At 35.0% G+C, this 26,946-nt stretch overlaps 3 protein-coding genes across 8 annotated transcripts; 2 read left to right on the top strand and 1 right to left on the bottom strand.

Annotated features, from left to right (window-relative positions):
- The first annotated feature begins 148 nt into the window (after positions 1-148).
- On the top strand, positions 149-8,723 carry LOC106166568 (protein SSUH2 homolog). The gene is made up of 12 exons (XM_087016100.1): positions 149-259; positions 1,320-1,423; positions 1,726-2,295; positions 2,799-2,927; positions 3,125-3,203; positions 3,873-4,002; positions 4,646-4,831; positions 5,273-5,439; positions 5,912-6,004; positions 6,681-6,783; positions 7,261-7,365; positions 7,823-8,723. The coding sequence occupies exons 2-12, from the start codon at positions 1,414-1,416 to the stop codon at positions 7,967-7,969; spliced, it is 1,719 nt and encodes a 572-aa protein (XP_086872226.1). The 5' UTR covers positions 149-259; positions 1,320-1,413; the 3' UTR covers positions 7,970-8,723.
- A 268-nt stretch (positions 8,724-8,991) lies between these two features.
- On the bottom strand, positions 8,992-12,415 carry LOC106180183 (NOP protein chaperone 1-like). Its single transcript, XM_013564100.2, has 5 exons — positions 12,391-12,415; positions 10,926-11,090; positions 10,432-10,512; positions 10,162-10,295; positions 8,992-9,884 (listed from the first exon to the last, which is right to left on the bottom strand). The coding sequence occupies exons 2-5, from the start codon at positions 11,053-11,055 to the stop codon at positions 9,657-9,659; spliced, it is 573 nt and encodes a 190-aa protein (XP_013419554.2). The 5' UTR covers positions 11,056-11,090; positions 12,391-12,415; the 3' UTR covers positions 8,992-9,656.
- LOC106166569 (solute carrier family 41 member 1) lies at positions 11,203-26,437 on the top strand. 6 transcript variants are annotated; one of them, XR_001238816.3, is made up of 11 exons: positions 11,203-11,280; positions 17,050-17,567; positions 18,173-18,280; positions 19,090-19,161; positions 20,223-20,367; positions 20,843-20,989; positions 21,237-21,387; positions 21,953-22,026; positions 22,475-22,609; positions 23,089-23,296; positions 23,525-23,688. XR_001238816.3 is itself a non-coding variant. In XM_013545186.3 (11 exons), the coding sequence occupies exons 2-11, from the start codon at positions 17,103-17,105 to the stop codon at positions 23,708-23,710; spliced, it is 1,632 nt and encodes a 543-aa protein (XP_013400640.1). In that variant the 5' UTR covers positions 11,204-11,280; positions 17,050-17,102; the 3' UTR covers positions 23,711-26,437. The 6 variants fall into 6 exon arrangements, 5 of the variants coding, with proteins under 5 accessions (XP_013400640.1, XP_013400641.1, XP_013400644.1 ...); XM_013545186.3 differs by having other exon boundaries at positions 11,204-11,280; positions 23,148-23,296; positions 23,525-26,437; XM_013545187.3 differs by lacking the exon at positions 11,203-11,280 and adding an exon at positions 12,451-12,893 and having other exon boundaries at positions 23,148-23,296; positions 23,525-26,437.
- Positions 26,438-26,946: the final 509 nt, after the last annotated feature.

Below are 26,946 nucleotides of genomic sequence, written 5' to 3'. Positions count from 1 at the left end.
AATGTAAATTCAGAGCAAATTTCACCAAAACCTTACAACTTGCCATTACAAAATAGGCCAATAAGTTTCATTTAAAATAAACAAAAACAAGACAATGAACACTGTAAGCGTGCAGTTGATCTATGAAGGGGGGTTGGGGGTGGGGGTTCTTGATCCAGTATGTCAACAGCTCTTGTATTAAGGAGATTAGAAACTGGGGCACCTGTGCGTGCATAACAACCAGTGGCACCATCCACTGCCAGTTTTTTAAACCGAAACAGTAAGTAAATCGTATATCATTTGCTAGATGTTACTGCATACACTTGTGAGTATTTTCCAGATCACGTATAGAATCCGTTTATATTGTGGAAATGATGCAATGATGCTGCAAGTGACGATTAGTCTTGGCAGATTCAAGCCTTAATTGTAACAAGGAGTTATAACTCCTTGATTGTAACAAGGTCCAAGCCAAGGGATCAGTGTCGTTATTATTTTATCACTGACTTTTCATATCACCTTTTGTACATTAAAGCTGAGCTAGTAATTACTTAGTATGGAGCTAGCAGTAGGGGTTTATTATAACCTGAGTAAAGTAATTTCCAGTATAAATTAGCAGTTTTGATAAGTACATTGTACTGGCTACGCTGCCTACAGTAAAAGTGATATTTGCAAGAATGCATACATGTGTAAGTGTTACCATTCTTGATATTAATGATAGTCGTATGTGCATGAAAAGGATCTCAGTGATGTATGTCAGTGCATGTGCACCAATCACTTGCATTATGCAGCACACATATGGTTTCACATGATCTTTATGATCATAGTGACCTGCATGTATGGATCAATATAAATGCATGAGCCTATACAAACAAGGTGCTTCAGATATTATGGGGAGAGGGCTTGGGAAATGGGACTTTCTTCTTAATTTTTATTTAATTTTAATCCAGTACAGCATAAAAGAACCTACTATGGAAAGTATAACAATGATCAGACTAGTTCTTGCTACTCATTTAACATATATACCAGGATGGGAAAATTATTATGGGTTTAAAACTAACTACCGTGTTAGTAAGTCACAATAAAGTCATTTACTCAATATTTAACTGTAAAAATTTTACAGTTTGACTTAATCTACTGTACATGTATTACTGAATATCTTTTAAAAGACATTAATTAAGGACAAAAAATTATTATGACATTTTTTAAAAATGTTTTAAAACACTAAAAATATATATAAAATGTTGTTTTTTTTTTCAAAGTTGTTAATCATTTTAATTTCCGTCTACTCCTCCTCATGAATATTGGAACAATATGTCCAATTTGAGCGATTTACTTTTCAGATCAGATTTCTACCACTGTTGCTGTCAATGCTAGGATACAACACTTTAGCTGCATAGCCTGTCTTTATGACTGTCTGAATACAGCTCAATTAAAATGAATGAAGGTAATTATAATGATTTCAGGGATTGTTTCTTAAATTAGGAGTGATCTTGTTACAGAAATTCATCGTGGACATGATTTATTAAATTGAGTTACTAAAATTGTCTGCCTTGAAGGGTACGTTATCTCTGTTTATGTTACTGTTTAAAAAATGTGGAGTTTGAGGTTTTAGAATGAAATAATATTACGTATTTGGATTTTTACCTCTGAATGAACTTTTATTTCCCCATTTTTATTTTCTCCGGTAACGTATAATTGATATTACATAAGTTGCATTAAAGACATTTTAACATGCAAATAATTCAGGACAACATCAGCAGGTATATGCAGGTCCATCTCCTGGACAAGGATATGCTGGTCCACCTCCTGGACAAGGATATGCCGGCCCACCCCCTGGACAAGGCTATGCAGATCCACCCCCTGGACAAGGATATGCAGGTCCACCTCCTGGACAAGGATATGCCGGCCCACCCCCTGGACAAGGCTATGCAGGTCCACCCCCTGGACAAGGCTATGCAGGTCCATCCCCTGGACAAGGATATGCAGGTCCACCCCCTGGACAAGGCTATGCAGGTCCACCTCCTGGACAAGGATATGCAGGTCCACCTCCTGGACAAGGCTATGCAGGTCCACCCCCTGGACAAGGATATGCAGGTCCACCTCCTGGACAAGGATATGCAGGTCCACCCCCTGGACAAGGATATGCAGGTCTACCCCCTGGACAAGGCTACGCAGGTCCACCCCCTGGACAAGCATATGCTGGTCCACCCCCTGGACAGGGGATGCCTCCGCAGCAGGGAATTCCACCCCAGGGACAGAACCCACCTTACAACCCACAACAAATGCCAGGGGCACCTGCTCAGGCAGCACCATCACGTAATTAGTTACAGTCTTTAATATTTCAGCGTGACTTTTTAATAAAGGAAATATATTGATTTTTTGCCCTGTACCTGACAGCTCATTAATTATGACTGCTCCTGCATTTATTGTGGCCTCCTGAATATTACAATGTATATGGAAATAACAGGCATACTGACTGCTATTTGATTAGAGAGCTGAATTTCCAGTGTCTCCTGAAACTCAGGGCGTTGAGAGGTTTCAATGGAATCTGATAATTGTAACTTGGACATTGAATTGTTTTTTGAAGGAAGGAAAGAGAAAATTTAGAGCCCATGTTCAAATTGATGTTTCACAAAGTTTAAATTAAATTTATGATTTTTTTGTAGTCACAGTAGAGCATAATATTTTCTCTTTTCTTTCATCTTGATAATGAATTGCACAACATGGACTCAAAGAAAAATGCTATTTTGTAATACTGTATCAGTTATAAACTGATGTGATAAATAAATGCTCTCAAATTTGTGAAATACATTTTCCAGAATGGCAGCCAGGGCAAGGTGGTGCCTACACGCCTAACGACGATGACGATGATGATGACGAAAAAGAGGGCCCTCCTCCTCCAGCACCGACTTTGATGTTTGAACATTATTCAAACATTGGCACTGAAAGTAGGTCTTCTTTACCTTTTTGTATGTTTATATATGCAATTATATATTATTTATTTTTTTGCTTGTTTATTTTAAGTTCTTAAATTTTTTCTTTGCTTATCAATTGTTTTCATTTATTTAATATATGATTAAATTCTTTGGTTGGTATTATTGTTTTGGGAGATAATACAAACAAAAAGCGTATCTTGCATTTCCAGCGAACCCCCTTGCTCTTCCTCCACCAGCTGCTCAGCCATATCCTCCACAAGGTGATCCACCCAGGATGGACTTCAGCGAGTAAATACCATACCATGCCATATAGGCTGTAGTATACCACATCATATGACACCATACCATGCCATGCCATGCAATACCACATCGTATTGTACCAAACCAAACTAAACTGTACTGCTAGGTCATGATGTAGTATACCACACCATACCAAAGCTATACCATACCATTCCATAATATACCACACCATACCATACTATACTTTTCTATACCATTCCGTATACCATGCCATGCCAACCGTACCATACCATGCCAATTTGAAAATGTACCATACCTTTCAGCATCATTCTATGCCAAACCATATTATACTTGAAATGTAATAATACTATATCATAACGTTTTATACTACACTTCCATGTAAATGCAAATCCATACCATGTCATACTGCTTGTCACCATACTCTACAATTCATACTTTATTATACTTACAATTATTTATTTGCTTTGCTGTATAGTGCATACTATGCATTTTCTCATCTTTACTGGATATTGTACCATGAAATAATGTATTCTCAAAATTTTTTTTGTTTTGATAATACGTTGAGAGGGATATATTTTCAGAATCATCATATAAAAAAATCCTGGTCCTAATATTCTGAAAGAGCCACATACAGCACTCTGCCTGTCCTTGTCATTCTTTGCTGTGTTAATTAACAAATGGATAAAATCTTTCCAGGGCTGCAAACATAAGTGCTGAACAAGCCAGAGAAGCTCTACTGCAGTATGTGGCAGAACAGTGTTGTTATGGAAGTGGTACAGCCAAAGATATGTTGATAAATAGTATAGCACCATCCTCAGCATTGCATGTAAGTGAGTTTGCATGAACATGTTCATTTATAGTAATGCAGGCAGACCAGAAGGCGGGGTGAGAGGGTGGTAAAAACACTGCCCTTGTGGCTGAAAAAAAAAAAAAACATTTCTAAAGTTGGGTCTACTATGGGGTTAAAAGATCCACTTTTTCAGAAAAAGTACCCCACCCTTTGAAATTGTTGGCTATTGGCCTGATAAATCTTTTTTCAGAGAATTAGACTGAGGTACCAAGCTGTAGCTAGTCAGGGTGGCTTCACTGGACAAGCATGATAATTTTATTAGATTGACCAGAGTGTATTTAAGTAGGTAATGGTATTATGATCGACTAACTATAGATACCTGTAAAAACATGATTTTTACTTAAAATTAACAGAAAATTAATTAGCCTTCTTCAAAGTGTTTCATACTTTTTAATATTGAGTCTTAAATTAATGGTTTTGGTATGCAGCAGTACACTAGTATGTCCTGCTGACTTAAACCTAAAATTTAGACTGATTTTGTACCTGAACAAACCCACCTGTACATATCCAAATATGATATTTTACCTTGCTCATACTTGTCCATTCATTCACCAAACTATTAAAGTCTAGACATAAAGTTTGGTAAACATTCATTTTAACTTCCTATTTGCATTTTCAGTACACCCTGAGTACATTTGCAGAGGCTCGTAAAACATTCTATGATTATGACCCCTTCCGAGGTCAACATATAGATGGTCCCCAGTATGGCCAGGCGCCAATGCCCTGGCAAATTCCTTGTGAGCCTCAACAGTTATTCCTGACTCATACAAAGTACCTAAAAGTGCCTCATACCTCAGATATTATAGTGAGTAAAAGATCAGAGTGTTATGTTGGATGACATGATTGTGTATATGTAGTCTTTCTGATTGTTCTCATCACAATTCTTGTTTTTTTTAATTTGTATATGGGAAATGAAAAGCTCTCCATTCTGTAACCTTTATATATTTTTATACAGTCATTAATTTCAAGTTTTGTCTTTTGGAGTAAGATTTTGGACATTTTAAAGATGTCTATAGTATTGACATGTATAAAGATATTTCCTGAAAAAAATCATATTATTAATTTTTTCAACAGCTCTGGTTTTGCTGTCACCAGCTCGACTGACTGAAATGTTCCTGATGTCTCAATTGGAAGAGTCATGGGTTGTTTTAACTCCTGCTAAACATTGTTCATAGAGTTTATTTAATTGTATGATTTTATGAAAAAAAGGAAATAAAAATAAGATAATTGATTCATATTTCTCCAGCCTTGCTTCCGCTGTCAGCGCCGTGGCTGGTTGAGGTGTGGCAGATGTCGTGGGCGTGGCCAGGTGCGCTGTAACTCTTGTGGAGGTGATGGTAGGAAAAGAGTGTACAGGCAAAAAGAATGGCAAGATGTGAGATGTGGTTCTTGTGGTGGAGATGGAAGGAAAAGGTAAGGTTTTGAATTTGGTAGTTAAATCAGGTTTGGGGTTTGTAATAGTTGCAAGTAGGCAGTGTTTGCCTCTTAGGAAAATTAGTTGCTGGACCAAAAGTTCAGCCATCTTGAGAAGTAGCTGGCTCGAATGTCTGCCGGGTGGGAAAACTTCTCAGCCCATTCTGAAAGTTGTCAGCCCCGGGCAGACGGTCCAGCCTTAATTTCTAACACTGCAAGTAGGGCCCTCTGTTCTTGTAATCAAGGTACAAATTGAACATGGTTATAAGTTAACTCTCAGTCAGTTAATTTTTTTTGTGTGTGTGTGTGTGTGTGTGTGTGTGTGCGCGCGCGCGGGAAGGGGGGCAACAAATATAAGATTACAATGGTCATATAAAAATGGTCATATAAAAATGGAGCTGCAATCCTCATATAAAAATCACAATTATCATAATTCCAGGTTAATCATTTAAACAATATTTGTCATTTCCAGGTGTCTGACGTGTGGGGGAGACGGCAGGGTGACCTGCTCCAAATGTAAAGGTTACAGAGACCTGGAGCGCTATGTTAAGCTAGCAGTGATATTGTACGTGTTATTTAATGTCATATAATGCAATCCATCACACAGCTTATCTGTTCTGATTACAAAAACAGAAAAGAACACTTTAATTTCCTTCATGTATTATAATACTTTCATATAATGCAAATCAATCACAAAACTTGGGAATACTTATTTTGATACAATGAAAAATGAATATTAAGAAATAATAACTCTTAAAACATTTCACTTTAAAGATGCATACAAAGTCAATTTTTTGTCACAAAAACCAACCAAATGCCAGCATATAGTTTCAAGTAGTATAACTAAGAGAATTACCAAAAAGGCATTGTTTAATTTTACCCAAAAATGATGTTTGAACAGATTTTTCTGCTGGCATTCTAAGCTGTATGTCAATGGGGTAGGAAAGTAGATCACGGAAGTGGGTTAAATTCACAACCATAAATTTAAAGAAAGGAGCAGTCTAAAGGTCTTTTACGGCTGATCGAGTGATCTATTCAGTTTATCCCTTGGCATGTCGAATTTATTTGAGCCATATAAGAATCTAGTAGAAGCGGTTCACACATGTTACTGGGAATCCACACTCCACCGATGCTCGGTTCGTATGTACCTTTAAGTGTATATGTAATGAATATTTTATGCAATAACTAAATTTTAAAGAGGAACAGTAATCAAATTTAACTTTAGCTATTTTCTTATGTAGTACTAACCATGTTGAAGACTATATATTGGAGGAGACAGACATGCCTGATGAGTTGGTCCGTGATGTAGGAGGCATCATAATCTTTGAGCAAGTTCTGCCGCAGGTAAATTTCTCCTTACTCCGGCTCTTACTCTCTTTCTCTCTCTCTCTTTTACACAAATGTATGTATACACACAAATAATTATATAAAGAAAACACAATGAGAATGTAGCATTCAAGGATCATCCCTCATCTGTTACATGTTTTAGCACCCACCTTACCAAAGCTTCATGTCCTGATTATTAATCAATGATTTGAAGAACATTTTGTATTCCAATAAGTCCAAATGTTCATTGATCTCCCTAAGGTGGGGAACTGGCAAATTTTTGTGTAAAAATAGCACTGAACTACAGACAGAGCGACCTCTGAACAAACTTTTAACAAGTCTTAGGTTTTGGCTGATGAACTTCACAGCCAGCATCTGCATTTATATGTTACCATTTTCCTCCATTTCATTGTCTTTATTCTCTTTAATCTTTTACTCAGCACCCTGTGTAACATGTGATATTTTTATGTTATTGCTTCTGGTCTTCCACTTCAGGTGTGGCCAGTCACACAGTACCCTGTGCCTCAAATCAACCAGAATTCGGTGGCTCTGGTAGAGAAACACAGTCAAGCATTTCCTAATGAAAGACAGTTAATGCAGGTGGGTGTTTTATTGTACACAAAAACAACTGACAACCTATATTCCAAGTACCAGATTTCTATTTACTATTGTTTTATGTGTACTGATATGCCACAGCATACCTATTTGACAACTAGAAAATATGCCGTCACAAGCTACATTTTCTTTTATTTAGGTTGCTGTCATTATTTAAATTGGGGTGGGGCACCAGTTCACTTTTAAAATTTACCAAATGTACACTTTTGTTTATTCATTATTTATTTGGGATTTTCATTTTTTAGCTTAGTCTTTTGTCAATGATATGTTTAACAATAGACTATCAATCTGAATATTTAATTTTCAGCAACCTTGGTAAATTAAATTTCCTTTGAAAGGTAAATTTTGGCTCACAGGTTTGTTGCAGCAGCTACACTAATTGTAGAAAATTGCTAACATCAAAACTCATTGTATTAATGTGCAAGGGTTTTCTCCTTTGCAGAAACAAGAATTGCGTGCAGTACCAGTGTCAGAGGTCAACTACACATGGAAGGAGGTTAACACGCGTTTTTGGGTGTATGGCAATGAGCGTCAGGTTTACGCTCCAGATTACCCACAGCAGTGCTGTTGGGGATGTGAGATTCTCTAATTTGTTATTGGACAATGTCAGTCATGTGACTTTTTAGCTACTGAAATTTTAAAACATTTGAACTGTGATTGGGTTATAGTATTTCACTCTCTTCAAAGTTGGTGCTTTGTCAGTAAGTGGGACATACTTTCCCTTTCAGAGATTAAGGCTCTCTGTAATACACTAAAAATTTGACAATTAACTACTAGTAAGCATAAAAATCAGAAATGTCGTTTGAGTTAACTTTTGCATCCTTGGTTCAAACCAGTGAAGCTGAATCAAAATGAGTGTCTTTGTTTTGTTTTTATTTTTTAATTTACTTGTTTATCTATGTTTTACACTCAGGTAAAAGTAAACTGGAAAAAGAGATTATATTTATCTATTTTTTTTACACTCGGGTAAAAGTAAATTGGACATAATGTATTTCACATGAAAACAAATTGCTATTCTTTGACAGACATATGTAAGCATTCAAACAGTAAACTGCTAAAAAGTATCCATAAAAATTTTTTAACTAGATTAGATCCATTTGAATGAACATTTTAAACAATTTAAATGTGAAATTTATTTATTATTTGGTTGTTTTATAAGAAGTGATCTCTTGTGTTGTTATAGTATTTTTACATTTAGTATAATCTCTGATATCTGTGACAGTCCTGGAATATTTTCTATTTTAATATTTACTTTTAATTTTCAACCCATTGCAGTAAGGATAGTTAAATAAAATGTATACCTGGAAGGGGAGTTTCAATTTCAATAAATATATTTTACTGTATGTATCATATTTTACTTTGATATTTCATTATTTAATATAATTATATTAACATCTTAAAGATAACTATTTGAGAGTGTTATTACCTGATCAACTTGAAGCTGACTGTAAGTATACCACCTTAAGAACAAGCAAAATACATACTCAAGACAAACTCAGACCAGGCAACATACTAATGTGGCTGATCAAAAAACTTGGTTCTCATGGTTGAAATTTATAATTATACTCAACTACAAGATACTGACCTTTTTAAGGCAAAAACAGACATCACTTTCCTGTAATTGTACTGATTTCACAATGTTTATTTTAATACAACAAAACATTAGATATGAAAGTAACAAAATGACTCAATTTTTGGTCAAATGTATCATTCAAGTGAAATTAAACTTCTGTATTTTCCACATTTGGTTTCATTGGAAGACTCCAACGAAACCTAATAAGTGTGGACTACCTCCTTCAGTAGTCTGTAACACACCTTCAACATAAAAAAGGAAAATTGTTTAAAAAAAAACAGCAGCTGCTTAAAGTGTATTACCAGATTCCCAGTAAAACAAATAAATGCAGAATCTGACACATTTTACAAATCAATTATCAAATAAAATGAAACAAATACAAAACAGCCATCAAAGAGTGTGCCATGTTGGGCCATTTCTCTTTCACAATAGTTTTTGATAAGGTCAAACATGATGATAAAGGTTTGATAAATTCAGAAAATTGAAGATAAAATCTATATATGAAAGAAAATTAATTCAAAACAACTGCTTATATATTTGACTGGGCTGTCCAGTGACTTGCCACTGAGTACTAGTACTGTAACACAATCTTTGTCACAGGCTGATGCCAAATCTAGCAGTTCAGTTTCCTCAAAGCAGGTTGCCAACATCACAGACTAGCTAGGAAATATTGTGAAGGATACACCGTTTCCTAAATAAACTGCTACCTTTCCATCTCAGTCTGCTGTTTATCATTCTCACTAGATGTCTCCCCAACTTCTTCAATTTTGCACCTATTGCCTCTCCGTGTATTTTTAGATAACTTAATGTTTTTCTCAGTCACTGAACTGCATGGAAATTCAATATCAGTGTCACTATCACTCACAGTTTCTGCTTCGTTTTCATCTGAACTTGTGTCTGATGACTCTTCTTGTTCCACAAGAGCAAGGTTCTGAAACAATCAAGTAAAATAAAATAATGCCTCTACTATAACTGTACAGTAATTTATGCTTTTAAATTTACACCTCAGGCTTTATACTGTATATATAACTACCATTTAATATAAAACACAGTAGCATATTGTTATCAAATAGATTTAAAATCTGAGTACTTGAAAAATTCTCATAGAAATGTTAAAACCATGTTAAATGTTAAACTCAAATACTGCACAACACTTGTTTTTCAAGAACCATCTATACCTAAGGAAACAAAAATATAATAGTACTCACCATTTCTATAACTTGGGCTTCAGCATCATCAATGTGTTCAATATCTAGCTTTTCTGGATTGCTTTTCAGAATTTCCTGAATTTGATGTTGGGCTTCCTCCATTTTTGGCAGAAAGGATTTGACCCTGCTCAAAACTGAAGTAAAGTGATCAAAGATCATTATTATTATTACATTTTTACAATTATAATTATTATGCTGTAGACGTTTGGTTTAACTTCCCAAGTTCATCACTTACAACATATCAATCCAACAACTAAAATTGAAACAAACCTGAAGATGGCTCTGTCCTGTATGTTTTTAATCCATTCTTTGCTGGCTGTGCTGACTTCTTAGATATAACTAGGAAATCAGCTGGATATAGAAAAAAAAAAAAAAACATTCAAACTGTGTAAACTATATAACACTTCTATCTACCAAATGTATGTGAATTAATGCAGTCTTATCAATCTGAGAAATGATACATACGGTATACACGTGTGTGTACTTGTATGCGAATTTTCTATCAGATGTTGGACCCATAATACACAAGATAATACGCAGGCAAAAGCAAACCAAGAAATGAAAAGCTTAGTTTAACATGCCAGAGCTTGATTTCATCGAAACAAATACCAGATTTTCAACAAACGGGGTTATTTAAAGCACTGTTTGACTTCAAAACAAAACGACGAAACCTCGACAAATTTTCCAGTTCCAATTAAACTTACATTGCGTTTATTAGGTCTATTTCAAACTTTAAGTGCGAAAATTGAAAGGGTTACTCTTACGATTTGATCCTCCTATGTGAAGCAGGTCTTTAGAAGTAGAACATTTAGTTGTAGCAGTGCTCATTTCACAAACAGGCTGCAATATCGCGTCCCCACAACCAAGAGAATCGTTTCCTATGGGCGCAGACATGTTTACTGATGCATCATGGGCGATGTAAATTTGTTCTAAAAATAAATTAATAAAACGAGAACTAAACGCTAAAAACAGAAAGAATCAAGTAATGTGAAATTAATAACAATAAACCAGTTGTAAGAAATAACCTTGTTGTCTACTAAATGTTTAAAAACGGAGTTGCCGAAAATAAATCTGTGACCTGCTGCAATCCGTCTGCAACTTTCGAGGGCTTCAAGAGTGGTAAGCTCTGTCTGGTAGTTTCGCTCATTAAAGCTGCGTTCTCTACTTTAATTACAACCCTCAGTCTGTTTGCTTAACCGTCACCCATTATTTTCATTCAAACGATACCTATGGAAAGTTGTAAAAGGCCAATTTAGGCTATTAAATACGTCATGTCTTTTCGGCAACAATCCACCATTTACTTATTATTGGGCCAGCATTAAGCTCGCCTGTCCTGAGAGTTATTCTGGTTAGATCTGCAACACTTACGGCTATTTTGGGGTAGTCACATATGCCGTGGATGGCACCACATTAGATTTCGGATGAATGTTACCTAACTCACTGAATGTACTAAGTAGTCGTTGTCTTCGTGATTGATTGGGGGGGGGGGGTTAAATTGTACAATTTATAAATTGAAGAAAAATTAATTCACAGCTCTGATATTGTGGAAGAAAACAGGTTGTGGAATATTTAAAGAAACTAATGTCTAGGGCAACTGCTGTTGTATCTATAGAAAAAAATTGCTCTATTTTACTTTGACATAGACAATGTTTTTGCCAAGATCAGTAACAAGTGCTTTATTGCAATATTTAGATCTATACACTGTATGTTAAAACTTTATTTGTGAGAAGTGATATAGCCAAAGGCATTAGGAACTAATTATTGGTTCAAAGTGGACTTTTTTGTTGCCTTTTTTTCATATTTTACAGTTGATAGTCTATGTCAACTCCACCCTTTGAGTCACTGAAAAAGAAATTATGAAAAAATAATATTCAGATTTTAGATATAAATTATTTCAGACGTAAATTATTTAAAAGTGACACATGTTTCTATCCATTACCTGCAAATAGCAGAACTAATTTTTAGGTGTGTGAGAAGTGAGAGAAGCATTTTTTTCTACATGTTGATAAAAAAAGTGAAAACACAGAAACTTATTAATGAATTAATTGATTAATAAACTATTAGTTGAATAGTTAGTAAATGTTTTAAGTCATATCTCACTAATAAATGATATAATGTTAATCAAACAGTACTTATTTTGCTGTTAAAAATGTTTTCGTCCTTGAAATAAAGCCTGCTATAAATTTAAATGAGATCAGCATGACATTATTCTCGTGCACAGACAAATACCTTGAAGTTCCTTGTACAAAGTAAACTCACCCACTCACTGACCGTGAATAAATCCTCTTCTCTGAATAAACTCCTGTGGTTTAACACATGAGTGCACACTAAACCAAAGGGATAAAAATTCATCTGCAGTCTTGTGTTTAGCTATCAACCATCGCATGTGCTTGATCATTCGTTACATGAGAGAATAGGCCCAAGGATGGCAGTGTTATTTTTCATGTTGTGATTGTCAAGATGAAGCGCAGCATTTAGAAGGTCTCAAGAGCTATTGTGTCTAGTCATTGTAATTACTGTCACAGTGGTTCAGATGTGGAAAATGTCAAGCCACCAGTTGGACAGATTTTTAGAAGCAGCTGTGCATTTCCGTGGGCATTATTGGAACTAATTGACAACAAATGAATAGATTATAAGCCCCTCCTCCTCCAGGAAGACATTGAGATTGGTCTCAGTGACAGTGATAATAGTTTGGTTTAGATGGACATGGGATTTTGGGAACTTTCAACCAGGTAAGGTTTACTGATTAGTGTGGGTAGTGACATGGCCAAAATTTTGACGATCCTATTTGTCGCGGCTTGCTGGTTATAGTAAAAGGATACAAATACCCTCCAGGTAGGTGTGGAGACTTTTGGTCATGTGAAGTAGGGAAGTCGTTGTTACCACTTATCATTATATTATTATTATATCGTATATCCTTATACATGTAGCCTGCTGACTGATATACACTGTCACTGAAGAATGTTGGAAGTCTGTAGGCGTGTTCACACTTAGTTTCACAAAGCAGAATTTTTTTTAGTCCAAACATTGCAAAGCAGATACATTATTGAAATTCCCTTTTGTGTAATGCCTATACATATATGTGCCATCTCCAAGGTAAGTGGTTTGCAAAAGGATTGATAGGTGGAATTACAGATTTATTACATAGGAGGGATTGCAATTCAAAGATTCGAAGATTCTGCTGTCAAAGATTGGGATTAAAACCCGTTTTGTGGAAAGTGATCTGAACATGGCTCTTGCCTGTTTGTAGGAGTTCTATCAACATGATACTTAAGATAAGGTTGCTATATAGTCAGTAAGAACATGGTGACTATCAGAAGTAGACATTTAATTAATTGCTACATGTACACTGTATTTGTCAGATTGTGACTGTTAGATGTAGACAATGATTGCCTTATGCCGTTCTTTATAAAGAAAATGACACATGTTGGCCTTATGAGGATACAAAGGAGAATTGTTTATATTGCAGGCTAAGGTAGGACATGTATCCTGATTTAATTTACACGTTATGCACTTGTGAATGTGCAAAGAAGAGAAAACATTAAAAATGGATTTTAAAAAGAACAAGCACAATATTGTTACGTATCAAGTACAACTTGTGAGAAATATAACATCTGTCCATGCAGCAATTTACTCAGGGCAGCTCATTATTAAAATGTTTATTCTGTCTCCATGGATTGGTATGTAACATCTTTTATTTAAACCTAAATGTGGCATCCATCCAGACAGGTCACCAGTGTCAAATTTAGCCCAAGCATGAACTCAGGTTTTGTTTTCCATGAGTTGTAGTCCGGGTTGTTTCTGTGATAAAAAGATAATTTACAAGCAGAATGGCAGGTAGAGTTGTTATTATATGAATTTATGGTTTTGACTACCAGGCTACCCATCTTTTCCAAGTGAGTATAAATTCTATTTATTGATAATGATATAAAACATGTCCAGTTTGAGAAAGGACAGTTAGCAAATCTGTCATACTGGGAGGAATCAAACTTGCATAAAAAGGGCAAAAGAGTGAAAAACCATTTTGACAGCTGTGACTAAAGAAAAAAAAAAGAACAAATTCCTTTCATGTGGAACTATAAAAGATGAGTGCTTTGATGTAACATAATCTTTTAGTAAACACTGTACCAGCATTGAAAAAAAAACACAGTTTAAATTTGAAATTCTCTTACCACAAAAGAGGAAGTACACAGTTTTCATCAGTTATTTATGTATGTGCAGTACATGCAATGGTTTGGATAAATAGACAAGGACCCTAAGTATATTGCTTTCCATGAATCTCCAGTTGAAATGTCACCTCAAAGAAAACTACTAGTTTATGTGGCATTTAACCAGTAAAATAATGTTGAGGTTTGATTATTATAAAACAGTTTAATTTTAAAGAAAAATGTTTGTACAAGATAAAACTGTGTGACATCTAAGATAGCTCAGAATACAGGGAACTGACTCTGTTTATATGCCAGTACTAAAAGTCACACATCCAAAATCAGGGGCGGATCCAGAGATATTTTCTGACAGTCTTCTAAATTATCATTGTTGATCCATCTTCCATTCTTGACCGTCTTCCGACAGAAATATTAGATGGCTGACAATGTAAACTTGAAAATCTGACCGTCTTCCAGCAGACCCAGAAGACGGCCTAAATCCGCCCCTGAAAATAGAATCTTAGATCCATTGCTCCAAGGTGTAATTTACAGTGCTGATAAGTTTAATTTACTCTCTAAAATATGGAGGAATGAGAGAAAGCATGATATATACAGACAAATTATTTACTCAGTTTTCATGTTTTTACTAGTAAGTCAAACATCCACAACTGAAGTCTTATTGAACATCCCTAGCTGACTGCATCTTAAAAACATTTAATACACTCGGTGCATTTAACATGATGCGGGTTTAAAACATCATTCTAGCAATGAATAACTACAGTGATCACAATACCATACTATTAAGGTTGTTATTGGTTTCATTAAATATTCAGGTGCAAAGCTTGCAGTCCACAATGTGGAGTTACACTGTTGCCGGACAATGAAGGCTCTTGTGATATCTGAGTTGCAATTGGTTAGAAAATTTCTTTAAAGCTTTTCTAATTCTTTAACCGACTTGATATCAGTCAGATTAACTGGTATTAAGTGTCTCAAGCTAAAAGTGATTCTGATATTGATTTAGTAAGAGCCGTCCTTAATTTCTTCTCACCTAGAACAGGTACATATACGGTGTTAAAAATTACTGTCTTAATATAGATTTTAATTTATTTTAAGAAATAAGAGAATCACTGGAAGTTGAGGTTTTTGTAGGAAAATCATTTGCTTATTTGAAACAAACTACCTGATGATGGAATAGAAATTGTGTACTGGTACTAGTTTGCCTGTGTTTGAGTGCGGGTATGCATGTGCATGCACAAACTGGATCCGAAGTGGTCAAGTCTGCAAATTATGGAATTTGCATACTAGTATTGAGAAGCACAGTTTCAGTTGCACTTGATGCCTTATGTGGGGTCAAAATTCAGTTTTGTTTGTGTTTGTGTAATGTGCAGATGTTACCAGTATTTTCTGAAACCTGATTAATAAAGGGATTTTTAGATAAGAAGGTATATATTTGCATACAGTGTATGTTTAGCACAAGGTGGGAAGACTCAACAGGCTGTGTATAACAAAGCCTAGGAAATGGATGGATCAAGACCATATGAAGCAAGGTATATATGAAGCAAACAAAAAGGAAATTAATAACAAGCACAAAATATTGAAACAAACAAACCCATTTTGAAGAAGTCTTAAAACAAAGAATGTAAGTAATTAATTAAAATTATTTCTTCTTGGGTTATCATTGGTTCATTTGGAATACCAAAAACAAGCAAACAAACAAACAATAAATAAATAAATAAATAAAAGGAAAATAACAAAATATGTAAAATATGTCTGTGTAATGGGAGAGGGCAGTTTTATATATGGGAGTTAAAATTATTTGAACTCGGCATTAGTATGCTGGTGGTTTGATTATTATAATGATATACCTGTAGTTTTATGAAGGTTTTACAAGACTTCTGTGTCAGTCCTGCTTATCATAAAGTTTTGATTGTCAGTGAATATTAAGATATAATGGTTTATTAAATATTGTATTTAGAAATTCTGTTTTGGAATACATTATTGAGAGATACGGGCACAATGAATGACAAGTACAGCAAAACTCACTTATTTCTTTAACTAATCCAATTTTAACGCGTGTGGTATATTTTTGACTAGCTGATGTTAATTTCTGTGGATTTATAACTACCATTTAGTATGAGGTTTGTTGGAGTTGACCATAACTTAAAATTAAAGGTGCCACTACTAGTATATATATATATATATATATATATATATATATATATATATATATATATATATATATATAGTCATAAAAGCTGACAGTGCACAGTTCAGAACAATATTGGTCCACATAAAGTTTTACTGTCTAATCTGAGCTATTGAGAGTCTGCCAATTTAAGACACAACTAAATGCCAGTTAAATTGAAGCTGGACCTATGAAATTGTGTGAATTTGTTCGGTTACTGGTCACCTCATTTCTGCTTGAAGTTTGAGCATTTGAGCTCTTAAGACCAAGTGTGCCAGAGAGCCAGTACACCAAAATAGGTTTATAAATTTGGAATGAGTTGTTGTAAGCCATCAGATTTACTGTTGGTCAACACAGACAGTTGGACAGATGTTATACTGGGTCTGAAGGCTTATTAGCAGTGTGTATATGAATGACTAAACTCAACTGTTTCATTGTGTCTGATATACTGATGCACCTTTCATTATTTTATTTATCTTTTATTCGTAAGCTCACAACAAATATTTTCATTTCAGATTTGATTGTTTCTATTTACAAGAATATCGTTGTTCATTACAGGATGAACGAACTGGGACACAGGCACCAAGGGCCACAGATATTCCACAGCCAAAATGGCGGACATGGATTCCTTGCCGACTAGATCGAGTGCAAGACTGAGGCAAAGACGTCAGAGAGCTGCAGCAGGAGACTCAGACGTAACAGACAAGAAAGAACATCTAAAATCCCCCGTGCCAAAGATGATGGAAGTGAACATTCACGATGATAATATTGATGTTACGTCCCCACACCATCGCCTTCTTCACGAGGATGGCGAGCAGCAGAGGACGTCGGATGGAGAGGCGAATGGTGGCACCAGCATAAGAACCGCCCCTGAACCCAGTGATACTGAAACAGTACTTAATGAACAAGAATTAAAGAAAGGACTTCTGGGTAAAGACTCTGACGATGATCTCCATGAAAAAAAATTGACCGGGAAAGAAGAGACAGAGTTCACAATTCTTCTTCAAGTGTTGCTGCCCTATATCATTGCAGGGTTTGGAACTGTGGCTGCTGGTATGGTGTTGGATATTGTACAGGTTAGGCAAAGGTTCTGATGTCTGAAGTAGCTTAAAGAAGTCATGAAGTTTTTCTTTCCATTTGAGTTTCCTTTATTTATTTATTTATTTATTTATTTATTTATTTACAGTATTTGATACTTTAATTTTTAAAACTTTTATCTATTATTAATATTCCTTTATATTTATCACATTGTTGACCTGACAGTGTGGTATTATAATCCATAACTTAGAAGGAATGTATAGATTTTAGAAGCACTTGTCCTATCAGCTCGTTGCCAGTACTTGTGCGTCATAATTCTGGCAAGCGCCTCAACCCAAGACTCACAAACTCCGGTTTCTTCAGTTAAGAATAATTAAAGTCATGACCATATTTAGATTATCATCACATCTTGGCGAGAGGAAAAAAAAAGAAAAGAAATAGTTTAGTACTGCATAATGCTAAAAATATCATGTCATATCAGTGATAACTTCTAGTATGTGAACAGTGTTTATGAACCAATGTTGTTAGCTGAAAGTACATGTTCATCTGTAAAGAATAAGATGTGGCCCATGTCATTCATTTTTCATTCAACAGATTCTATCTGACAGTCTTAAACCTGCATATCTTTATCTGTTAATTCCAGCATTGGTCTGTGTTTCACAAGGTCCCAGAGCTGTTTATACTGGTGCCACCATTACTGGGGTTGAAGGGAAACCTAGGAATGACATTGGCTTCCAGACTCTCAACACAGGTAAAAACCATTAATAATGGATGGGTGGCACTGAATATAAGAAGTGACTTTTTGTGTTGTGTAGACATGAGACTTACTGAATAAGTAAATACATGTGGTCAGAGTTATTTGCGTCCTTCCCCACTCCCTTCCTGAGGCCTACCTGTAGCAAAAATCTGTGAAAAACAGCTACAACAAGAGTGCACTGTGAAAAGATACTTCTGAGGTTGCAAGTTTGTTTAGTTTGTTCAAACTGAAATTGATGAAATTATGAATTTCATATGACATAGTGACTAAGTCCAGACATTCGTCTGCCAGCAGCAGGATGCATTATCGCAATTGAAAACTAATTCATTTTATCCAATTATGAATTGTATAATGTGACTATCCATTGGTCTATTATACAATTTATAATAGGATGTATTATCAAAATTGAAAACTAATTTAATATTTCATCCAACTATGAATTGTATAATGTGACTATCCATTGGTCTATTAGACACTTACTGTAGGAAAATTTCATAATAAGCTAGATATTGGTGAAGTAATTATAAGTATTAGTACACATGTACCTATTAAATGTGACTAACATATTTGGGTATTGGTGTGATATTGAAGGGTTTTTAATCTTTGTTTCAGTTTTTAATGGCTTAGAATGAAGTTATTAAGTTGAATTAGACACAAATTTCTATTTATGAATATTTGAAAAAAATTGCAGCAGTTGCATTTTAAATGACATGGAATATGACAGATGTATCTTTGATGATTTTTATCATAACATCCTATTTAGGTCCGAAGTGTAATGTATCAATGTTTTTCTTGTCTTCTAGGTTAATCTTGGTTACTTAGATGAAGTAAAAGAACAGTGGAAGTCTATAGGTGGTAATACAGTGTTAACTCAGGTAAGGAGATGTAATATACATGGTTTATTCAAAGTATGCAAATTAACATTACACTAACAGTGTGCTTGTTTTTGTGTATAAGTATTTTGAGCTCTGCAACATGAAAGTTTCATGATTGAGGAAATACTGTTATTTTTAGAAAAAAAAGAGACATTATCCATCATTTGACGTGTCAGTCATGGATGTCATTGGTTGTTGGCTGTTTTGAATGAAAGGAATCCTTTGGCTAGGTTTTTATTTCCTTGATGAATTATGCTTAAATGTGTACATTACCATGCCTCAGTGATGTAACTTGCAAATACAGTGTTTATATTAAAAGAAGGGCACAGTTTAGATAGTCATTTTACTAATAGCTGGACTTACTAGGAAGTGTGCTTTGTGTATAATCTGTAAAGAATGTTGTATAATTTAGGTGGGGAAAAAGGGACTGATTTGTTTACAATAATTTAACCAAAAAAGGACTTTTAGTTTAACCAGTCAGCTATTATGATTATTTAAGCCAGGAAATATCAGCACAGAATGAATTGGAATTAAAATCTGTAATAAACTTTTATGTTATTGAGGTTTACATCCTGGAAATAGCTTTCAGGCATGCAGTATAAATTACGATATAAATATTTAAAATACACTTTTGTTGACCTTCTGTCATATCCATTGCTTTAATATGCTACCATCATGGTTTTCACAGTACCCATTTAAATTGGAGATTCCTGACAACACAATGCATTTATTGTGATTATCATAATGGCTCTTACTGTATTGAAAATGTTTCCAATTATTCACAGTCAGAGAGATGCTGGTACATGACTTTATAATATCCTTCTGAGGCTCACTGTACTATGTTATTATATATATATTATAGACAATGTACTATATTGTAGACAATGTTTTTGACCCACAAATTGAGGTATAATAACTGTAATTGTGTTGTCATTATTATTATTATTATTTTGCCTTTTTGCTTTTATATAAATTATCAATACCATTCTGTGTGCGAAGAGATCATTATCATTAAAAAAAAATCTTGTTCCTAAATTATAGTTTGTTTATGATTATTTTAGGGTCAGTCAATAGTTACGGCTTTTGTAGCATCTGTGCTAGCTGTAGCCATGGGTTGGGTACCCGAAGGAAAGTTTAACATCAACCATGTCATGCTGATGGGGGCTAGTAGTATACTCACCAACTGCTTAGCCTCACTTTTCTTAGGTGAGTTCACTTTTAATGAATAGGCGCATTATGTGTAAAAGGGACCATTCCCATACCCTATCATACTAACTGTGGATGAATCTATCTCCGAGGTGATTCTCGCTAAATTGCAATCAGCCTAAGTGGCTTAGATGTCTGTCACGCTTAGCAGCTTCAGTAGGCGTGCCAGACATTTAAACCGCTTAAGCTGAAGGCAATTTAGCGAGAAACCCCTTAGAGATGGATCGATCCTTTTAGGTCAATCTAGGTATGGGAACCTAGACATAGAAGGGAAGTTGAATATAAAGTTTTATAACACAGTAACTGGAGAGTACTTTTATTTCTAATTTCATGGTGGATGTTCAGAGAAGCATATTGGATAGAAAGTATTAAGGGAATTGATGTTCACAAATAGGGCAATCAAAAATGAAGATATTATACATAAGACGTCCAGTTGGTTGTACTGACAGTATCATTACTCTCATATGTTTTCCAGGAATTCTGATGATGCTGGTGGTACTGTACTCCAGGAAATTGAATATCAACCCAGACAATATAGCAACACCTCTTTCGGCAAGCCTGGGTGATCTGGTGACCATTGTTCTCTTGGCAACCAGTAGCTCTTGGTTGTATGATCAGATAGGTGTGAGCTTTGGAAAAGTGGTCATTTAGTTAGGAATGAGCTTTGTTTAAGTGCTTGCTTGTATGAAGAATTTCTTTATCCCCTTAAAAGGTAGATGAAGGCAGACCACTGTACTTTGAAATTCTTTTTGTAAGTATAAGATTATCAGTAATAATTTATTGGATGAAAGTTAAGCCATTGGCAACTCTGTACATTTCTACCAAATATTTATAATTAATATCAAACCTATTCTATTTTTGCATTACAGAATTAAATCCTTGGCTCTCTCCTGCCATAGTATTAGTATCTGTTATAGTCCTTACACCTATGTGGTTAATACTGGCCACAAAGTACAAATACACCAGAGATGTGGTCTATCATGGCTGGACACCGGTCATCTGTGCTGTGGCCATAAGCAGGTAAGTAACTGGCCAAGAGAGTTTTTGAATTAAAAAGGGTGCCTCTGAGTATTGTTTCAATTAACAGTATCGAAATTCATGACTTGCTGTCATGTGTACTTGAGTGTTGGTTGCTAAGAGGTGAGCATAGCTAACTGTGTTAACTTTTTTGATATTTCTGTGAGTCCAGTGAATCAGTTGTGTTTTGTGTACTAAGAAATACATCACAAAACAATAAAGTATATGTAGCATACATAAGTGCAAAGTACCTTACTGGCAAGTGATGAATGTTTTACTATTATTATTATTAGTAGTAGTAGTATTCTGTTACCACAGTGGATGTTGAAATTAAAGGATTCAGGCATGATGTATCTTGTTTATGTGTGATACATGAGTATTTGCCAGATGCACAATGTACAGCTGGCTCCTTTGTCATTAACATCTGGTATAATAAGTATGTGAACATATCTGATCACCAGTCTGAAATCAGATTTTTTTAATACTGTTTGCTATTAAGGTAAGTTAAATGAATTATTTAAATGGTATTCTTTTTAAGCATGTAATTTTTCATTTGTCTTTTGCACAGTGTGGGTGGCCTGATTTTAGACTATGCTGTGACACATTTTCATGGCCTGGCTGTATTTCAACCTGTGATAAATGGTAAGATTTATGATTTACATATATTTTATGGTATACATATATGAGCTTGCACATATTCATGTACTTGTGACCTGAAACAGCACTTACATAGAGGTTGTCTGGTCTTGTCTAATTTTGAAAAAAAATTCTGTTATCCTTTTGCTGCAATTTACAGCTAGCCAGTCGCATATTGAATCTATACCAGCTGTTACATGTAATGTAAACATTTAATCAGCAAATATTTGCAGTATTTTATATATTCACTAATGCACAATGAAATGATAGCTAGGTAGACAGCCACCCGGAGACTGTGCTGGTTGCCACCATAGTGTGAAAAACAAAAATGAGCAAAGCAATTAAGTACAACAAAGGCTAGTGGTAATAAATATTGAGGGATGGTATTGTCAGAATGGGAATGATTACGAGTAAGTAGCTGAAAGTGTGTTTTAAAAGGATTCTGATATTTCAGGTGTGGGAGGTAACCTGGTGGCTGTTCAGGCCAGCAGACTGGCCACGTCGTTACATCGGGTCAGTAAACCGGGGATCATGCCAGAAAATGCGCCACGAGCATGTGCGAATCCTTGCACAGCTTTCTGTGGGAAAGGTAAATAAATTTATAAAATAACTGAATCAAAAAAATGTAGAACAACTGATGTAAATCTAAATCATTGTACAAGTCATGTACATGAATGGTAATACAGTGCTTGATCATTTTGACCAAATTCATATTTTCTTATTTTGTTCTTGGTTGAACAAATTGGGCTGTCTGGCAAACTCTGCAAAGTTGTGGTTATTTTACAATCTTGGGAATCCATTTTTTCTTCCTTTTGAATTTTTTGACATTTGCCTCTTTTCTTTCTTTATTTTAATCATAAGCAAGATTTGTTTATTATGTTGGTGGTGATGTATAAAACATGATTTCTGACTTGTTCATGGACAGGAATAGCAGGAGCGGATCCAGAGGTATTTTCTGACAGTATTCCAAATTATCTTTGTTGATCCGTACTCCATTTTTAATGGTCTTCCAACAGAAAAAAAATAGATACCCGTCTATGTAAACTTTAAAATCTGACCGTCTTCCAGAAGACCCAGAAGAAGGTCTCAATCCCCCCGTGAATAGCACATGTGCCTATTGTTTCCAGGACCTCATTCAAGAACAGCCCGTGTGTTGCTTGGTTTGGTGGTACCTGGGCATCTTCTCTTCATGTGTGCCATTGCTCTAGTGGGTGCAGGACATACAACTATCACTGCCAGGTTTACTGCTGTTTATCTCCTGGCTGCAGTTATACAGGTACAAACTTTGTATTTGAGTGTGCCTTCCTATGCAAATGTGTGTGATTGTTTGGGCATTTTGGAGATAGGTAATAAATTAAATTGTCTATTAACAGTCATTATATCTATAATAGTAAATTGTTCATTTATAATCCTCTGTACCCCCAGAAATCTTGATTGGTATCTATATTCCAGGTAGATTGTTTATCTGTACCACTAGTAATGTTGCCATTTGTTTCTATTCCAGGTAATCGTCCTGCTGTACCTTGCCAACTGGATGGTGCACTTTATGTGGAAGAGTGGAGATGATCCAGATAACTTTGCTATCCCGTACCTCACTGCAGTGGGGGACTTCCTGGGCACCGCCCTCCTTGCCCTAGCATTTCAAACCCTACACTGGATGGGGGATAAAGATGGAGATGTGGGAGAATAGCTTCAAGGTGGTCCTGTTCATTTTCGTTACATTTTTTGCCAGTCACAGTATTCAAGCATGAAATTGTTGTTTCAGCATTCAGTTTTTTGACAGAAGGGAGCTGAATACAGTTACTGTTTTTAACTCCCTTGACAAAGAGCATCTGGTTAAAGCAGTTTGAACACTGCACTATTGAAGGTATAGAGAAAGTATGAGGTATGAGGTATAGAGAAAGAGGAGAACGTAGTACTTGGGCTAGAGATTTTCCTATACTTTGTGCTGTTTGTAATGTTCTGGTCAGTTCTAGTCGAAATCCTTTAAACTTTGTGCTGGATATATACTAGGCAATAGAAAAAAGCAGCTGTTAGAGAAAAAGAAGATCTGAATCCTTTTTTTTTTTTTTGAGTGGGAGGGGGTTTATACATGAAGCACTGCTTTACCCAGCAATAAACCTGAGAGTAGTATGTTCAACTGCTGGGTAAATTGTGATCACCATAGTGATGGACATTGCCTGGGTTGACCGCCTTCAGCCTGGTCCTAACATTCGAAATTCCAACACTGGGTATCAAAGAAAAAAAAAATCCCAGAAAACATCTTGATATTACAACTGATGAACAGTGTGCCACTGCATATAATGCAAATCGTTGAAATAGAAGCACTGTAATAGTTGTACCTATCATTTTCAACTATACAAAGAGTACATGTAATATAAAGAGGCAAATGTTGGAGAAAGAAATGAAATATAATTTCTGATAAGCCATCATCCCAGTTGCATGCAGGGGAAGGGCATCTATTTTTTTTAGTCGGAAGATGGTAAAAAAGGGGGGATGGATCAACAAAGATAATTTGGAAGACTGTCAGAAAGTTTCTTTGGATCCCCCCCTGGCACGGATGGTGGGTTATAATTTACAATTTCTGCAAATGGAGATGCATCAGATATTGCATTTTTGCAGAAAAATACCAAAAATTATTATGCACCCTGTGTGATGCATGCTGTGATATTGCTACACAGGCAAATATTGCAAGAATTTTACACCTTAATATTTTAGATGTGATCATACCTATCCCATGACTGACACTGCATTTCTCGTACCTTGAAAATTTTTTCCTGTGTGTAATGAGACTGTGATATTATGGGTAAGGTGCCCTTTCAGTTGCAGTTGAATAAAAAGTAAATAAGATGCAAATCTAAGTCTGCAAATGGTATTATACATGTATTTAGCATGCAGTGCTACTGCTGTATAATTACCAAACAGCATTATGATCTCTGTGATAATGCTCAAGACAAACCCATGTGACATTGATGATACACTTTGGATATAAGCCTGAACTCTCCCATGGTTCCTAGCTGCCTCAGGTAAAAAAAACAAACCAAAAAAAAAAAAAAAAAAAAAAAAAAAAAAAAAAAAAAAAAAAAAAAAAAAAACACCCTTATGAGAGGGCTTCCATGGATTGACTTCTTGTACCAGTATGTGTCTGTCAAGTGACAGAACTAAGGGACTAATCCCATCTATTTTATGATCAGAGATATAAAAGATTAATAATAATTTATCCAGTGATATGTATTTACTGGTAATGTTTTGATGGCACCATTTGCAGGGGTTATACATGCATATTTAGTAATAGTGTAACAGTATACCAGTAATTGCTACTGTACAGTATCAACCATACTGTACATGTAGTCTATTGTATACAACACTGCACTGAAGATTTATGCAACAGGGCCTAACTTGCCATTTGTTCCCAGTTTGGAAAGAACAATTAAATACTTAAATACCCTTTAGCGCTGTTACCATGCATGCCATGTTTGCCAATATTTGTAAAGAGGAAAATTTCTCTTTATTTGTTTCAAATATGTTATTTCAAAAGCATTTACAGATTTAAAAGATGAGTATTACATTAAATATTATTGGCTTCCCTCTTTAAAATCATAAAACCTATCCTTGCCAAAGAGGTGATATCAAAGTAAGATATTCAAGTACATGTATCCAGGTAGTTTATTCACGAGCAATACACAATTTGCAGTAAGACAAATAATACACACACATGAAATGAAAGTGTTATCCATAGGATAGCACTATCCAGTGTTGATTAAACTGGGCCTAGATGTTTTATATAGACTCATATTTATATGTTGAGAGTTAACTGATGAGATGCAAAATCTCAAAAGTTATAAATTTTACAAAATTTAATGTTCATGTTACCTTCAAAGTTGTACACACTAGTATATATATATATAAAAGTATTATAATATATATAATATGTTATGGACTGTTAATTCAAGTATATATGAAAGCTCACAGTTATCCAGTGAAATTTGAAGTTACAGTTAAGACATGCTTGTACAAACAATTTTATATGCTAGTCTTTTTGCCTGACATGTTGCAATATTATCTTTGAAGTTTAACTTCATTGAAAGTCAAGTTGTTAATACCTAGTATTTTGTTGTTGTTGTCCTTTATATTGATTAAACCTAGTGCCATTTTAAAATATCAAGTTTTACGGCACATTTGTTGTAAACTTTAAGATAAAATCCAGGAGCATTTATTACCCTCTATTCTAGTGGGGTGTTAAAAGTGACTCCAAACTCTTTAAAGGTTTGTTTTTAGCAGGCAATATGTTGTATAGTCGCCCAGTATGGAGTATGCATAATTTACCATGGAAGCACTACTGTGCTCAAAAGCATGTTTTATTGGTAATGTGCTTTTCCATTTTGGACTTCAATAGAAATAAATGGTCCAAAGTTTACATTTGCTTCTTTCACATTTTTACTTCAAGGCAACCAAGATCATGAAATGTTACTTGAAGCCTCTCTCCTTTGTTTATTTATATTAAGAAATGACACTTTGAAAGGGGGAGGGTGTTTACTTCCCTCTGTTTGCTTTTATTTGAAAACTAATAATAATGATTCAAATCGCTGTCAGAGGTCATTTTTAGCTTTTTACCTCATACTCCCTGAAAGGGGGGGGGGGTAAAAAGTCTTCTCTTTGTAGAATTGTAAAAATGGAGAAAATGGATGCTCCGTTCATCTTTTTTTCTATTATTATTATTATTTTATCACTAAAATCATAAGTTTCTCTTCTACACTGCTACATATATGTACTATGCAAAACGGAAAAAAACTCGTCAATTAGATTTGAAATTCTACCCAGTATCCAGTTGCAAAATAATAATAATAAATAAAGAATAATTAATAAAATTAAAACAATTAGATCTCTGTTTGGAAAGGTAATCTAGCGCCCCATCCCCATGGAAAA

The sequence above is a fragment of the Lingula anatina genome, chromosome 6 (genome assembly GCF_051362555.1).
Source record: "Lingula anatina isolate TDL-2025a chromosome 6, LinAna3.0, whole genome shotgun sequence".
In the NCBI taxonomy this organism is placed as follows: Eukaryota; Metazoa; Brachiopoda; class Lingulata; order Lingulida; family Lingulidae; genus Lingula; species Lingula anatina.
This window is presented reverse-complemented; position numbering and strand designations above follow the sequence as displayed.

Bases quoted from the DNA above. Each gene is read 5' to 3' on its own strand.
- LOC106166569 (XM_013545186.3), top strand. From the start codon at position 17,103: ATGGCGGACATGGATTCCTTGCCGACTAGATCGAGTGCAAGACTGAGG. The intron at 20,990-21,236 runs GTGTGAGCTTTG...TTTGCATTACAG, and splicing joins TTGGTTGTATGATCAGATAG to AATTAAATCCTTGGCTCTCT. The intron at 22,610-23,147 runs GTAAATAAATTT...TATTGTTTCCAG, and splicing joins CACAGCTTTCTGTGGGAAAG to GACCTCATTCAAGAACAGCC.
- LOC106180183 (XM_013564100.2), bottom strand. From the start codon at position 11,055: ATGTCTGCGCCCATAGGAAACGATTCTCTTGGTTGTGGGGACGCGATA. The intron at 10,513-10,925 runs GTAAGAGTAACC...TTCTATATCCAG, and splicing joins TCACATAGGAGGATCAAATC to CTGATTTCCTAGTTATATCT. The intron at 9,885-10,161 runs GTGAGTACTATT...TGATTGTTTCAG, and splicing joins AAGCCCAAGTTATAGAAATG to AACCTTGCTCTTGTGGAACA.
- LOC106166568 (XM_087016100.1), top strand. The intron at 2,296-2,798 runs GTAATTAGTTAC...TACATTTTCCAG, and splicing joins TGCTCAGGCAGCACCATCAC to AATGGCAGCCAGGGCAAGGT. The intron at 5,440-5,911 runs GTAAGGTTTTGA...TGTCATTTCCAG, and splicing joins GGTGGAGATGGAAGGAAAAG to GTGTCTGACGTGTGGGGGAG.